Here is a 16,468-nt window from a genome sequence, read left to right as displayed (position 1 = left end):
ACCACTGATGCTAGCCCAATCTCTGTGGTTCTGGTGCCCAGACTTCACAACCCCACGCTGGCCAGTGGGGTGAAGCAGGGTTAATCAACCCGCAAGACTGGCATGGTGTGCAGGTGAAGGTTGCCACCCGTTCCGGGTTTCCCAGTATCATCTTATTTTCGAGGTAGCTACTGTCCTGGGAAATGTACAAGTCTTCACGGGACATTACAAGTTGCATCACAATAATACAAATGATGATGATGATGGTGATACAACACTCAAGACAATACATTGCCACGCATGTACTGTGAATGATTCTCTTTCCCATGATATGTCCCGTTTTTTTGTTTGTTAAAGAAGAAGAATAAGTGGCAACCCCCATCGGGAATGCATCCCGTCGACCCCAGATCCTGCAAGGGGTTTATCAGTTCTGGAAGGTGTGAGCGTGCAAACGCCAGGCCGAGGCAACAACGCGCGCGCAATTCTTCTTACCCCACCCCCTGCCACCCTCTATCCTGCCCCCCCCCACAACCACCTCCCCCATCTAGATGCGCCGCTGCGTTGTCTCTTCTCAGAATAGACACTTTCAAAAAGCCAGACCTGTGTCACGCAAGTCAGTGTTTGAGCGGAAGCCTTGTCTCCGTAAGGTCCCAATTTTCTTAACCGTCGTGCGCAACAACAATGAGCACGGAAAGGTTCTCATGGATTTTAGTTTGTTTTGTTGCTTTTAAGGGGGGGGGGGGGAGGATGGCCATCGCGACTGGCTGCAATTACGCTGGCACGGGGCGGTGGGGGGCATTGTACAGCACAAGCCGAGGTCGGGTTTGCTGGATATAACGGATTGTCCTGCTGGCACAATGAGTGCTGTGATTTGGCCAAAAGAAACGGAGGTGGTTATTGACCGGCTCGCAAGCCGAGTGTGCCTCACCGCACCTGAGACGGAGCAGGAAGCACGTGGCAACGTGACGCCATTCCCGTGGCTTGCCCAAAAAAAAAAGGATCGTTGAAGCTTAATTGTGTAATATATTTATGTTTTACAGCACAATTTTGTGTCTGTGTGTGTTTAATTTGTTGTCCTTTCCCCCACGCCTTCGTTTAGCATGGTTGGCTACGTACGGCGCGAAAGAAGTCCAACATACATACACACACGTACACAGGCCCAAATTCCCCGAAACCGCTAAGAAGCCAGGAGCAAACATCACCCTTGAAAGTGTAATAGATAACAATGAATGTCTGTTGAATGTGAGCAAGGTTATATAAGAACTTGGCAAAGAGGAGATACTGGGGGGGAATTCCAGGGTTGAGCCGTGCGACGAAACAAGGAGAAGGAGAGCTGTTTTTTGACCTGCAGTTTGGTGGTTGAACAAAGTATGGATGAGACGAAACGTTCACATTTCATTGAGGCAAATGTCCTACAATTGCATATATATATTTTGTTTTTATAATGGCGTGAAGGTGACCTGCATGATACCGCAGTAGTAGTGGTGGTGGTGTGTGGTGACGTCCCCACGTGCACCATCGAACGAGGAAAAAGGAAAATCATCTTCGGGGTGAACTCTTGAAACTTTATTGTCAACAATACACACGAGGAGCTGGGAATAAATGTTGGTCTGAGTGAGGAACACGTGTACATGGTTCGGTTGTGACGAGCGGCTTGTGACGAGGTGCTGTGACGCGCAAAAAAAAGGTACAGCCGATGAACGAAATCAAAAAGATCCAGCAGCATTCTCCCCCAATAATACACGGCCCCACGACATCGGATCGCATGTCAACAATATTGGCCCCGACCCTAACGGGTATTGTAAAACGTTGGATTTCGTACAACCTTGTTACCGTGAAATAGGATCCCATAGGGTTGCATCCGTTCACGCGCAGAAACCCGCTGATAACACTGGTGGTTATTAGGAAAGTTATAATTCACCCCGCCAAGGCGGTTTGATGATTTGAGGTCCCGATTCCACTGAAATCGATTCTTTTGTCGCCTTGTTTTTAGAGATTAATTTGTATTCGTTCTTGCTTTTACTGTCTCGTTTGTGGTTTTGTTCAGTCGCCAAGATGCAATATTATCACTTATTTTGTATGTAATTTGCAAACTTTGTAACTAATCGATTCTCAGACCCATGCTTGAGTGCACGTGTCGTGAATTAAGAATGTTTTTTAACGATGCATCGATGTTTTATTCCACGTCCAGTAGTTATAAAAGCACGTGACTGGATTCCACAGGGCTAGGATTGTTAACGTGAGATCACATTCCTTCTGGCAAGTCGAGTTCATTTGCATCCAGATCGTACTCGGATGTGTTTTTTGGTTTAAACAATCCATTGGACTGGACGCAGATGTCTGTTTCCCGAATGCCTTGTAAGGACGTAGATGGCTGGGCCATTGACTCGCGTGCACTGCACTACGATCACGGCCACCTGAGTTCTATTCCTGGCCAGGGCTCGACATCGGTGGTTGAGCGATATCCGAACTGGTCCTGTCCCGCAAGGCCCTCTCACTGACCAGCGTGGTGAAGTATGTTCAAACAAAACCTCACGAACGGCACATCGAGCGAGGGGAGGCCTTCGTCCAGCGGTTGATTGACAATTACTTAATTAATTACCTATTTATATTTTAGTGACTTTTCTCTATTTTTGCACTACTATCGCTGTTGTTTGTATTATTTGCTGTTGTTAAAAAACATAGCCTCGTAGCTCAGCTGCTTCCTCCTCTCGTCTCAACAAAGATTATGATTCTGACCAAGCTGCCTCTACGTCGGCATCACCGCATGCCAGGTGGATTGCGCGCGGCGCGAGTCTTTTGTTAGCAAGCGATTTCATTAGCAAGGGGTTACTTTTCTTTTTGCACGGCGCCGGTAGCGTTGGGTTTTTTTTGTTTGTTGCGTCACAGCACTGGGTGATGTGGCACGGTGTGGTTCTGGCGACGAACCACACGTGGTGTGGGGGGGGAGCGGTGGGGTGGGGGGCTGGGATGGCAGTGTGGATATTGGGGGGGGGGGGGAGCGGTGGGGGGGGGGGCAAAGAACAGCATAGACCTTACACCAAGCCAGGCGTAAAATTGAAATAGAAAAGGAGAAAACAAAACAAAATAAACAGTAAAGGTCACGTCCCGTACTCGGCAAGAGCACATAACGGCACTATTTTGTGTGTGTGTTAAACACGAACAGCGAACATTAATTTAAAATAAACGTGTGATCTCTCAATCTAAAAAATAACTTTTTTTTAAATTCAGCTACAAAGTGTGCAAACGTATCTTTAAACGAGTAAATTTCACAGATCCTTAGATATCAAATACTGCTTTTGGATCGGTCGAGCGAGATAAAGGGTCCACCAATCTTTGGCCCTAGCTGGCTGTAAGATGCAGGTAGGATCCTCTAACCGACCTTATTTGGTTGTCTACCGACCGAACAAGCCCTGTCTGGACCCTGACAGTAAAGCCACCTTTTACAAGGGAGCTCCACGCAACAGACAGCGTTCCACCACCGCTGCCAGCAACATCAAGGCTCGCTCATCCCATTGCATTTGAACATCTCAAGGGGGTTAAACACTTTGCTGGCTCCACACGGGTTGTTAACACCACATCTCTTGGTCTTGTGCAGCTCCTGAACAAATATTTCCAGTGGGAAATCATACAAATCACTTAAAACAACAACAACAAAAAACGACACATCGTAAGACAACTTTGTATCTTGCCCGAATCCGAAACATTCTAGTTGTCCATATGGTAAACACATTTACCACAATATATGATTCGTACTTCAAAAGACAAACACCAACGTCTTTTATAAACATAGTTTAAAACGGGAAGCGTATACATTAAACACATCACAGGGGGAGAAAGCGGCAGCTGTTAGACAAGTCTAAAACGGGATAGGTTACTGGTAGTTGTTGTTTTTGTCTTTGTGCAGCTGCCTACGCCTGTTGGCTGTTCGGGGGAAGTGGGAAAGTTGACCGGACTTTCCTTTAAACAGAAAAAAAGGAACAAAGACGGGGTTGAGACGGACACACAAACAAAATTAACCGTATGTACAACATAGCACTGCGACAATTATTGGTCCATCAAACAAATGGAATTGGATTTCGTTTAATCATCGGCTTTCAAGTACGTTTGAGACTCGTGTACGTTTCCTTCGCTGAACTTTTACAAAGCTGCTTGAAATGATTTCAACCCCACCCAGCCCCCTTCGGCGGTATCGGATACAGACAAACGCGAGAGATATATGCAGCGATGAGCGTGGGGAGAGAGCCATGATTACCCGGGCGCGAACCGATACTTTAGGGGTGTGTGCGTGTGTGTGTGTGTGTCATGATATACACAAGATATAGACTCCCCCTGGTGTGCTCAGTGGGCCCCCAGGGTTTTTGCATACGCACAAAACGAAGACGCCTTCTCTCGCGACCGTGACACTTTCCGTCCTCCAAAGTACACGGGGTTAAAGTGCATTGGGCGAAAACACTCTCATTGGTTCAAGGCTTCATTCCGTGTAATTCTTCATATTGCTTTTCTTCAAGTTTTGGGCTGAAGGTCCCATTTATCCGATTGTTTCGTTTTTTTAAATGCAGGTATGGAAGACTATACAACAATGGAAGAAGGCTCTCTGACACATTTATACATTAGCAAAAAAATCCAGACACTACCACCCTAAACCTCTACTGTACATCCGTTCAGACTACAAAATAAAAACTGTTAGCATACTATGAAAATAATTCTTTAGAATACTATGACAGTGTACTTGTAAATAAATCTTTCAATAAAACCGTTAATATGTAGAAGTAAATATACTTTCTTCAAGTATACTTTTACAGTAATAGTTTTATAATTTACATATACATGGGCTCTACGCCCATTAGACTATATATATGTGTATTTATATATGTATATATACTTTATATATATTTGGGTAAATTACAACAATGTCCAATGGGGGGGGGGGCTCCTTCACAAATGTTGACGATGTTGAGGTTGCTGCATAAAAGAGACGTGGAATGCATGCAATTCCAGTCAAGGACCCACTTGGCTTCCCAAGCGACGCACGGTTTTCTGTGCCCAGTTTCTACGGCGGCGTCGCTCGTTGTTAACGTTCCAGCATAGCGGGAAAAGAAGAACACAAGCAAACCAACACCCCTAGTGGCAGATTCCCTGAGGAGCGAGACCACTCTGCTCTTCATTCCAAAGGACATTTGACTGGGGGTCAGCTTCAAGTTATCAAATGCGGACGTGAAAGCTTGCCTTTTTCTTTATTACTTCCAGCAGAAGCAGATATCACGCCTTGTGTGCGTGTTAACCCAATATGAGTCTTTCCATTTAGCATTTACACTTGTGTCTGGCGTTCCTCCTCACGGCTTGGGCGCACTTGGCGGTGGTTCGGTTGCTGAAGTTCTTGATGAGGCCTGTGCAGCATCAGGAGCTGGGCCGGAGGGCATCGCATCTCCGGGGTGGCCTGACGGGCCCGACTCCTTTCCCAAGGAGGCTGTGCTTGGTGCCGACGTGTGCGGAGTGGGATGCGCGTCCTTTGCGCCGGGCGACGGGCTGTACGATTGCGCTAACGTTTGTGCCGGAGGGGCGGAGGGCATCTTCGCGCCGGATGAGGAGGTGGACTCCGCGATCGAGGAAAGTGCACAAGAAAACTGGGTGGCGGCGGTGGCGGCGGTGGCCGTGGCTGCAACCGCGGCGGGCGTCTTGAAGGCGGCAGCCGCCTCTGGCGTAGCCGCGGCGTCTCTGGACGCAACGAGCGGGCTCATCAGGGGGCTCGCGCCGGGCGAAGGGGCCGCCGAGAGTGAGGCGACGTCTTTCGAAGCAGTGGAAAGCAGCGGGGAGTATGGCTGCTTCGACACGCTGGCGACGACCTTCGACGCCGACGCCTGCAGGGCCTGCAGCGACGAGGCGAGCGCGGTGGTCTCTTTCGGCGGCGCCGGCTGCGCCACGGGCGCGGCGGGCCCCGGCAAGCAGGGAAGTGCGGTCACGGACGAGGCGGCGCTCCTGGCCAGCGGGCTGCCCGGCGGCGTGGGCCGAGGGGAGGACGAGACGCTGGAGTCTCGCGCTGGAGCCGGCGAGAGGAAGCTCACGTGCGGCAGGGACGGCTGGGATGCCGAGAGCGGCTTGAGGTCCCGGTTGAGCCTGCCGCCGCTCGTGCCCTGCAGCGTCTGCGCCAGGGGGTGAAGCTGCGGCTGGGTCGGGCTGGCGGCGTCATGCTGGCTCGCGATCGACAGCTGCGAGCTGGCGGGGCTCGGCGAGCCCCTGCCTAGGCCCACCTCTCTGGGCCCGACCAGTTGTCCCGTCTTATTGAAGCGAGGTATGCTGTCGCTGGGCCAGTGGCCGAGCAGGGAGGATGGAGAGCCGACCAACTCTTGCTTTGGAAGCGGAGACCTTCGCGAAGGGCCGGACGATGGTGTGGATGGCCTGGACCCGAGTGGGGACACGTAGGCCTGGCTTTGTTCGGTCGGTTTGAAATGAACCGGGGAGCTCCTTCCCGTACCGGGGGACATGGTGGACTGATGGGCAAAGTGTTCGGTGGGGCCGGGTAACCACTCGGCGGCCCTCAACGACTGCTGGCTCTGAGCAGGCGAGTGTGCGGCCGAGCTGGGCGAACGCTGCCCAGCGGCCCCAAGCGGCTGCGAGCTGACGACCGCCGACCTCCGAACGCTCTCCTGCGGCGCGGGAGAGCGCTGGAAGATATCTGCGGACATCTGCGTCAGCCCGGGCGACTGCTGCCCTCGCTGACCTTGCACGGGCGACTCTTGCTTGGCTCTGGTCAGCAGCTGCGACTGCCGAGGGCTCGGCGACTGCACCATGGGGCTCTCGGAAGGCACGCTCTGCCCGCCGGCTGGCGTGCCCGCCACGGGCGGCAGCAGCGCCTCAGCCTCCGCCTGCAGGCTGTGGTGGTGCTGCATGAAGGCCAGGATGGAGGTGGTGGCCAGCAGATGCACGGCCGAGTTGAGGCCCACCGGGCTGTCCGGGTTGGTGACGGTGACGCCGAGGCGAGCCTGCTCGGCCATCTCGCGATCGCGGCTCACCATCTTCTGGATGAGCTCGCTCTCGCGGTTGTTGGAGATGCCCATGTTCCGCTCGTGCTGCACCTTGTGCAGGAGGATGGAATTCTTCTTCCCTGCAAGGCAGCAAAAATGGGGGCGTTTAATGTTTGTTGATGTTTGTTGTACCGGACGTTTGTGATATTTGTCTCGTGACCTCGAGCTGCTTTGGTTTGAATTTGCCGTGGCCTCAATCAATCTGATGGAGTAGCTGTACTAAATATATTGATCTGTTGGTATGTACTGAGCATACATTTAGGGTGGGGCCTTCAGGGTTAGGGCTGGGCCGATAAGGAAAATTTACCTCATTCATAGGACAAGCTGCCCTCTAGTAAAGTAATTATAAAACGTTACATTCGTAGCAATACTTTGGAATGTGGCTTATGTCATGCAGTCGCATTTTTTTAAAAACTAAAGTTTCAAACATTCTTCGAATATAAACCAATATAGTTTTACTCCCGACATTTTGATTTGGCATGCAAGTGAAATTGAACTGAAGACACTCCAACTTTATTTCATTTGACCGAGTTCAGCGTATGTGCATGCACGTACGTGTGGTATAGAAGCGCGCAGGGTAGGTAAAACATTTGTTTTCTCTTATTGAATATCTATCGGGTAGTTTTCATGCGACCTATATGAACGACTTCTAGGAATTCAGATGGGACTGCGTTTCCTGTTGCCATGACAGACTCTTCTTCCTGTTTGAAACGTTCCTCCCCCTCCCCGAGGGAAAGTCCCTTTCTCTAAAAACCCCTCTCCCTCCCCTCTTGTTAACATTCAAAAATTCCACTCCACCACATAACAGGGCTACTCCCCGGGCTGTTATCTCTGGGGTGGTGGTGGGGGCTCTCATTTGCACGTACAGTGAGAGTGATCCAAGACGTGAGTGAGCTAAACATCCCCTATGAGAGGCGCAACGAAAAGCAACGCTTGAGGTGATGTCACGTAAATTGTAAATGGCATTTCCCTCCAAAAACATGGCACACACACACACACTTAACTGCAAAGTGATAGGATCCATTGGACTGTTTGCTTAAGAAGGGGCAGGGGGGGTTTGTCTTCGTATTTCATTTAATCACCCGGGTGAACTGAAACGTGACTGATTTACACGCAAGCCTCGCTGTCTGATCCGCAGAAGACTGGAAACGCGCTTGGAAACGAGATTTTTTGAAAAGTATGAGTTGGGGAGTTGACTTCAGAATTAGAATCCGATTATTTAGTTAGACCGGAGGAATCCGATGAGCTATAAAGCTCTTTTTTACAGATCTCCAAGTGGGGCACGGGGTAAGAACGTTACAACAACAAACGGTGCACAAAAACACGACAGGAGTGCAAAGTACAAGAAAGGTAAACAAATCACACAAAAAAAATACAACTAAAACCATCCCAATCCTGCCAGGCAAAGCCCACGGAAGTATGAACTTATTTTTTCAGAAGCGACCTTGCCACAAATGATAGCTCAACAAAGTGAGCACAAAAATGAAATAATCAATATTGGCGAGTGCAGGATCCTTAATAAATATCGCACAACTAACTAACGATGTGTTTAACAGGAGGGAAAGATTAGACGGAAAAAAACCCCCACCACAATCGGGTTCTATAAAATGGTGGAAGAAACAACCACAACAATTTTGTTTTTTTACAAAAACACGATTTAAGTACGAGAACATGGTTAAAGTGTCCATAATGTGGAGGCAGTGTTTGTTGATTATTTTGAGAGTCTTGTACGACGAATGGCATTTTCGTGTATTGTTGAACGAGTAGGCAGGCACGCGTTTAATGATAGGTGGCAAGGTGACATTGGCGTCGACTGAAAAAATGTTAATGGTTTTGCCAGCGTCACGACAACGCGTTGGGAATGTATAATGTGTTGCCATGACGATCTGACGTTATGAGAAGAATTTTATTCCCCACGCTTTGCTCGCGTTTGTACAACATTATCCACCCCCCCCCCCCGCCGCAATTCGGCCGCTATTGATTTGTGTCGACCATTAACGCGTGGAGGGGTTCGAGACGCGCCTCAGTCAAAGCCGAAAACGGGGCGATATTTGCTCATGCCGTGTCCTGCGCTAGCTCTCAGGCATGCATTATTATTATGTGAGTGAAAAAAAAACTCATTGTTTGCCACTAATTTGTGTTGATAATTCCTCAGAAATGTTATCCCCATCCCTCTTAGATTTCGTTGTGTTCGGACAGCGTGAGTGATTGTTGTGTGTGTGTTTTTTTTTGTTGCGAGCAATGTTCATGCCCGTACCTTGGGGTTTCCCCCATTTTAAACCACCGTCCAATAAAGAGCGCCTTATTAAAGTTTATGACGTGGAAGTTGTTATTGCAATGTCCAGCAACTCGCTCGGTAATTGCACCTGGCCACATTTGAAAGGTAAACATTACAGCCACTTGAGCGTGACAAAGAATAAAAACCCTTTGTACATTTACAGTGGCATGTAACGGAGAGATAGGTTAGAAATTTGGGATCGAAAAGAGTGTCAATTTTTCCCCTTGTTGGTTTTCATTATTAGTTTTAATGCTGATTTCTGCCCCGTGTTTTAAAAAAATAACAACGTTGATATAAATTTAGATTTAAAGCTTTCGTGACTGCAGGGATTCATATTCTTGGTTCTTTCGGTAAAGTCACGTAGAAGGGAAATAATAAAATAATAAAAATATAAAACAATAAAAATTCTCACGACGTTTCGACTGCAACACAAGCAATCATCACCTGTGTGAAATCCAGACCTGATGATGATTGCTTGTGTTGCAGTCAAAACGTCGTGAGAATTTTTATTGGTATATTTATTTATTTATTATTTCCATTCTACGTGACTTCAAAGAAAGAACCAAGAATATAACGTTGATATAAATAATACAAATACTCATTTTGAAAAGCTGGAAACCTGAAAATGTGATGAATGTTCCAGGATATATATATATTTTTTTTTACGACCCATACACTTCTTCATCGCCGTGTAAAAGTGGCCAAAGCTCCCTTTGTTAGGAACCGAAGGAGCTTCAGCAACTTGAAGAACGTGGAGCGAAACGTCGCACACCATGCGTGCGGAACAACTCGAAAACGCGTCTCAGAGCCGCGATCGTAAAGCCGGACTTTCATTACTCCAATGTGCAAACTGTATATTTAAAAAAATACATACTCATTATGCTGTTTTAGTGTTTCTGCTGTGCTGCAAAGATGTGCCACTTAAATGAGTTCAATGGTTCAGTGTGCGTTGCGCTTGAGTTGGCATTGTCATGCGAGTGCATTTTTTCTTTCTTTTGTGAAGAGATTGCAGCCATTTAACGTCTCTAATTTAGGAGATATTCTCATTAAATGAGCCAATTAGAGAAAAAAATTTCGGTGAATGTACAATAGAATAGTAAACACTGTCATATAAAATGTAGTAATTCCCTCCAACTTAGATCATAATTTACATGTGCACATAAAAAAATAAAAAAAATTGACACTCGCATGACTGAAAATGTAGAAGCAGAGCAGTTTAGTTTTTTCCCCCTCGGATGTCTGGGTTTTATAATCTGAGCTCGATTGATCTGAATGTTCGTGATCACATTTTACTTTTGAATGCTCCGCTTCTAAGCCGAGGAAATAATTCTGCTCGGTAACAGACACATGTTGATTGGTTTTCCACCGAGAGAAGCACTCTTTACTTAAATGGATTACTGAGACCCTGGGGGACAAGGAGCTTGGCAATACGTGAGAATAAGTGTTCCCAAATTTCTCAAGTCAACTTTTACAATGTTGCTTTCTCTGGGGGGCCGTACACTAGCCTGGGGGGGGGGGGGGGCAGGGTGGGGGGGAGTAAGGGGGTGCTTCCACGGCATGATTAAATCAGCCATCCGCCAAACACCACGTAAAATATGAATTAGCGGCGAAGAACGGCCCGCGTCGCAAAGACGACTTTGCGTGGGAGGCTCCGCCGAGGGCACGCAAGTGAGTGCTAGGCGCCGCTCGCTAACATGTGTACGCTTTAAATTTTAATAGGACCCAATGTGTGGGCCCATCTTCGCTTTCGTTTGGAGGCGTCGACTGTGAGCGGAGCCTTCACAAACGGCGCGCTGGCCGTCACCCGGGGGGGGGGGGATTCCCCTTCAAAGTTGTAATCACTTCACGAACCGCGCCGGCGGTGTGGGGGTAGACGCACAGGGGCGAGCGTCCTTTGGGGCCGTCCATAAATGACGTCACGCGATTTTGACGATTTTTGACCCCCCTCCCCTCGTCACACGGCGTCACAAAAAGTCAGACCCCCCCTCAAATATGACGTCACAAAGCTCTGCCCCCCCCCCAAAATTAAACAAATCGCTTTAAACTATTGTCATTGTAGTGCGCATTTAATCTGGCGCTGCACTCTGACTTTGTAGGAGAAAACATTTATTAAAGTCTAATTAAGTAGAACGTGTTGTTTATATTTATTTAAAGTTGCGCATTTTGATGTGACGTCACATTTCTCGCACCCCCCCCCCCTCCTCGTCACACATCGTCAAAAATGTCTGACCCCCTAGGTGCGTGACGTCATTTATGGACGGCCCCTTTAGCGCTCGCTCGGCTTTGACAAACGCTGACATTCTGTGGGCATTCGACCTTTTTGCTCACAGCAGATGAGCGACTCTCCAGGGGGCCCATCCATAGCGACATTTGATCTGCGATTACAAGCTGGCAAGAGACGTCTTGCATTAGGTGGCAGTGTCCCACACTTTACCCCGCCGCATGCGATCTGCTTAACTGTGGCGTAACCACCTCGGTACAGTTGGGCGGACAGAGGTGGCGTGGGTGGGGGGAGATTTAATAAATTCGCGACATTATTTCAACTCTTACCACGGGGAGATTAAGTCGGCGGCGACTTCGGGTTTGCAAATGAGTGCAGGCGGGCACCATTGATGATCATATTGTCCCATAACGTCCGGTGGTGGAGGGTTATGGTTAACACTTGCATTGTACCTACACAACGATATAACCCTAAATAAACGAATCATGAAACATAATATTGGTCGTGAAACTCGACGTATAAAATGAATAACCCACTGACGTTTGCCATAATGTTTAACTTTGTGATTTAATTTGTCTCAGGATCTCATTTCTATGACTGTGCTCGCTGTTTACGATGCCTTTGCTCTGCAGTTGAATGTGTTCCTCCAGTGTCCTGTTGCAGTTATTAGCCATTTCATCTTGGTTTTCCCTAAAAAAGAGAATGCTGCTCTCAAATGGGATCTTAAATGACAAGAGTAGTGATGATGATGATATAAATGCACAAGCCTTTTTCAATACGCTGTTGAATGAATGTCTTGACCCCATGCCATATCACCCGTGGTAATGTTTGACCATATTTCACCACAATGGTCAACGTGTGTGTGTTACCGAAGGCATTTACCAGTCCTTTTAAGTAAAGAAAATGTATTGTTTTGTTTTCTCGTACAACTATATGAAACGATGAATCTCAAAGCATTTCAAAGATAATCCACCTCTGTGAGGGCAGCTGATTGATATGAAACATTTTATGCATGTTCGCTGACTTTCATTAAATAAAAATGTTTTGCCAGTTGATTGCTTTATATACTTTCAAAGTGTACCTTAATTACGTATTGCGCGTGTTCATTTCGTGACACCTCAAATTAGACCGTCAAAACAAACATTGCCGGGGCGATTGCCTCCCAGTCCAAGGATCAACGGCCCATCTGGAACCCCAACTCGGGAATGATCCGTTCGGCTGACCTGTACCCTTCGGCTCACCTGTACCCTTCGGCTGACCTGTACCCTTCGGCTGACCTGTACCCTTCGGCTGACCTGTACCCTTCGGCTGACCTGTACCCTTCGGCATTCCGCCCCAGAGCGGGCCCAGTGTGGAAATATGTCCGTCATAAATCCTTGCACTTCAGAGATTGCACGACCTTGCTTTTAAATGGCTTGCATAATTAATCGTACGTAAGCGTGAATGATGACGGTGAATAACTGTGGTTCAACGGCTGATGCATTTGTCCAGAGAGCACTGCGGTTAAGGTTTGCCGCTCGGCTCGCCATCAGAAGACTCTCAGTTAAAATCCCGCTGGACTCGGTCTACTTAACCTTCTCATGATCGCCGTCAGCTAAAGATTAAACCACTGCTGGGTGAAGGCCTCCCCGAGGAGGAGACGTGTGACCACACTTCGCCACCTGACATTGGGAGCCCAATCATCAAACTGAGGTGACACCTAACCACTTGGGAGTTATCCAAGTTTCACTCTTATAGGGTAGATAAAATAAGTACCGCTTTGTGGGATGTCTGGAGTGGTGATGTTATGCAGAGTGTGACCGTTTAAGTAGTGAGGCACTTTTTAATTGAGAGGCCACAGTAACTTGCACAAAAAATAGCGAGACGGAGAAAGAGTTTTTTTAAAAATCCTTTATATTAAGTTCACTTGCTTGCTTGCGTGCTTACGACCGTGCAAATCTTTCGGTCGTTTTTTAACCCACTTCCCGTGATCCAATCGAGCTGACGTTTTGCACACAGACTCGTTGTGCGTGACAATTTATTTTCGTGAAATTTTTTCCCAAAATTTTACACTTTTTAGGAATTTTTATTTATTATATTTAATTACCAATTGCTTAATGGTGACAGGCAATCATCTGACCCATAGGTGGCAGCCATCTCAAGCCAGAGGACGAGAGGACTCTAGCCGCCACGCATATAAAGGATTTATAGTGAAAAACTTTGTTTTTACGGGTTAAATTTTTTCCTGTTGACTGCTAATGCGGAGGGTTTTCTTGGTTATGCTGGGGATCGTATCTTATCGCGTGTTGTTCTGCGCGACGTCTGACGTTTCGTTCCAGGTACCGAGCTTCTTTAGGAACTGAACATTGTTCTGCTGGCTGACCTGTACCCCACCAGGAAGTGAACGTTCATCTCTATGAAGAAGTTCCCAGCAGGTCGAGCGAAACGTGAAGACTTCGTGCCCAGCAACACGCGGCTACAACCCACCAACGCATCGGGGAGCTATCCAGAACTGAACACATTCGTCGATAACACCGCCCTAAAGAGGAAAGGTCACATACTAGGTGGCATCTCATGCAGTAGGCTCTTCTTTATGGCACAGAGATCAGTTTGTGTTGTTGCTGTTGCTGTTGCATAAACGACAACTGACAGTGTGGATTGATGGCAGGGACGGGGGGTGGTTCTCACCGATGCGGTTGAGCCGATCGATGGCCACCTGCTCGAAGGCGCGTCGCATCATGGGGTACTCCTCGAGCACCTCGTTGAAGTGGTCCACGGAGAGCGAGAAGAGGCGGCAGTAGGTGTCGGAGCGCACACTGGCCGTGCGACGGCCCCGCGTCAACAGGCAGATCTCTGCGGGAGACAGGAGAAGAGGCGCAAGGGGGCGGGGGGAGTGGTGGGCGGGGGGTTGAGAGTGGGGGAGAGAGGGGGAGGAGGAACCGGGGGATCTCAGCTGTCGAGGTTCTGCAGGTGATGCCCACCAGCACCTTGTACGCCACGCGTGGAATCATTTCACTCGGGCCGGGCGGTGATGGTTGGTGGATCGTGCCTACGTGGGTAGCTCGGTGCCTGGCGCTGGTAGTACAGCAAGTAGGCCGCTGACTAATCTGTGCAGCAGTTAAGTACAAAGTATGAGTGTTCACTCGGCACTTTGGATTCTTCCAACATGGGATTGGGATCGAACCCAGGACCTCCTGTATACCGGGCGAGGTGGTTAACATCTCGCCACCGTGGCCTGGGAACAAAAGTATCTCTCAGATTGGCTGGTTCATAGCACAGTCGTCTCACCACTGCGCCACCAATCTCAAACAGTTAATCGGAATTCATATTTTTTTTTTATGTGTCATTATTCTAAGCAAAATTTTTATATTGAAACCATGCAGTGTTCATCTTTGCTACTCTGTGGTCTGCCAGCATTTTTTGTTATTTGTGTTTATATATAAATAAATAACGTCAGCGTCCTCCTCCATCCATCTCAATTGTCCTTGCTCATGCGGTGCTGAACACTCACTCATGCATGACGTACTACATAGGAACCCTGTGTGTGCGCGTTGTGCGTGTGCGCGTTGTGCGTGTGCGCGTGTGCGCGTTGCGCGTGTGCGCGTTGTGCGTGTGCGTGCAGTCGCCCTCCAACAACAACGGAGGGCGGAGGAGCGACGCTCACAACAACGAGCGGAGCGCCGGGTGGCTAAAGCACAGCAAGTTGGCACAGTAGGGGACACAGGTGGTGCATCAGCCAGTCATCTCGGTCATCTCAGTCAGTCGACCCGTGGCACCTGGGTCTGCCCCGTGACCTCCTGCCAGCGGGCGTTCGACACTTCACGTGGCCTCAAGGTGCACACAGCCTGGCACAAGCGTCGTGGTGACGTCACCGCCACTTAGTGGCGAATGGCGGTTGTTGTTGTACGTGCAGTGGAGCGGTTAGCGCGCCGCGCTACGAACCAGGCGACCCCAGTTCCATTCCCGCTTGCGGACAACAACGTTGACGATTATTTGAACCGGTGCTGGGTCTCCTCTACGTAGACTCAGCCTCAAATGAGTACCTGGTGCGGTGTGTAAGATCATTGCCATTGGGGAGACAAAGGCGGTCGGGAGAGTTTGCTGGCCACCCAGCCCCTCTCGTACCACCAGGCTTTATAGGGGCTGCTCGCTAACAGCACTTGCCCCAACAGTCTGTGAAGGCTACACGGAGGGATCTTTGTCTTTGTTAGTGTGCACACGCGTGCGTGTGTGCTTGCATTCGTTCGGCGGAGATGGAACAGATGGATGTTTTTCTTCTCTGGCACATGCGAGAAGGCAGTGCAACACGTTTGCATAAGTAATTATATATACATCATTCTAAAAAGAGATATAAATGAAAAAATTGAAGGTAAATATTCTGTCGCAATCGTTTTTTCTCACGGAGAAGCACATTTTCATAAAAGAAGCATGCAAAGAGTTATATAAATAGATTTGCTGCGTATTAAAATGGGGGAGGGGGGGGGAAGACCCACCCCCTACCACCACCCACCCGCTTCACAATTCAATTATTTAAAGGTGACATCTCTGTTGCTTGAACTATAAAGCAGCTTTGCTGGATACCACGTCGAACACTCGCAGAATAAAGAACTGCGGGACCCCCTCCCACCGTCATACCCCCCCCCCCTCCAAAAATAATCCTGAGCACTCGTGATGATGCAAAAAACAAACAACAACAACAAACCTCTCCACCAGCTTCGGATACCCCCCTCCCCTCTTGCCATGCTCACCCCCTGTTGCTCACCCTGTCCCGTGCTTCCCTTTCCTTCCACCCGTTGGTACTTGTGTGTGTGTGAGTGTTGTTTGACGTTGATTAAAGAGACCCCTCTTGGAGCGAGGAGGAAGACTACCACGCCGCGTGCCGCCACCGCCGCCACACGGCCCCGCCGGCCTGCCCACGTCCCCCGCGAACTGTCGACGACCGCGCGGGGCGCATTGTCGCCCGCGTCTAAACGAGACGCTCAGCCG

At 48.8% G+C, this 16,468-nt stretch overlaps 1 protein-coding gene across 1 annotated transcript in view; it reads right to left on the bottom strand.

The window, feature by feature from the left end:
- Nucleotides 1–5,315: 5,315 nt before the first annotated feature.
- LOC144950269 (potassium/sodium hyperpolarization-activated cyclic nucleotide-gated channel 4-like) overlaps nt 5,316–16,468 on the bottom strand; it is a 36,456-nt gene continuing 25,303 nt past the window's right edge. Inside the window, exons 7-8 of the mRNA XM_078880342.1 lie at nt 14,171–14,335; nt 5,316–7,084 (exon numbers count right to left, since the gene is read on the bottom strand). Coding sequence (XP_078736468.1) covers nt 5,316–7,084; nt 14,171–14,335 — 1,934 coding nt within the window. The remainder of the gene's footprint in view (nt 7,085–14,170; nt 14,336–16,468) is intronic.

Source organism: Lampetra fluviatilis, chromosome 3 (assembly GCF_964198595.1).
Source record: "Lampetra fluviatilis chromosome 3, kcLamFluv1.1, whole genome shotgun sequence".
In the NCBI taxonomy this organism is placed as follows: Eukaryota; Metazoa; Chordata; class Hyperoartia; order Petromyzontiformes; family Petromyzontidae; genus Lampetra; species Lampetra fluviatilis.
The sequence above is the reverse complement of the archived record's forward strand: the minus strand, read 5'-3'. Positions and strand labels throughout refer to the sequence as shown.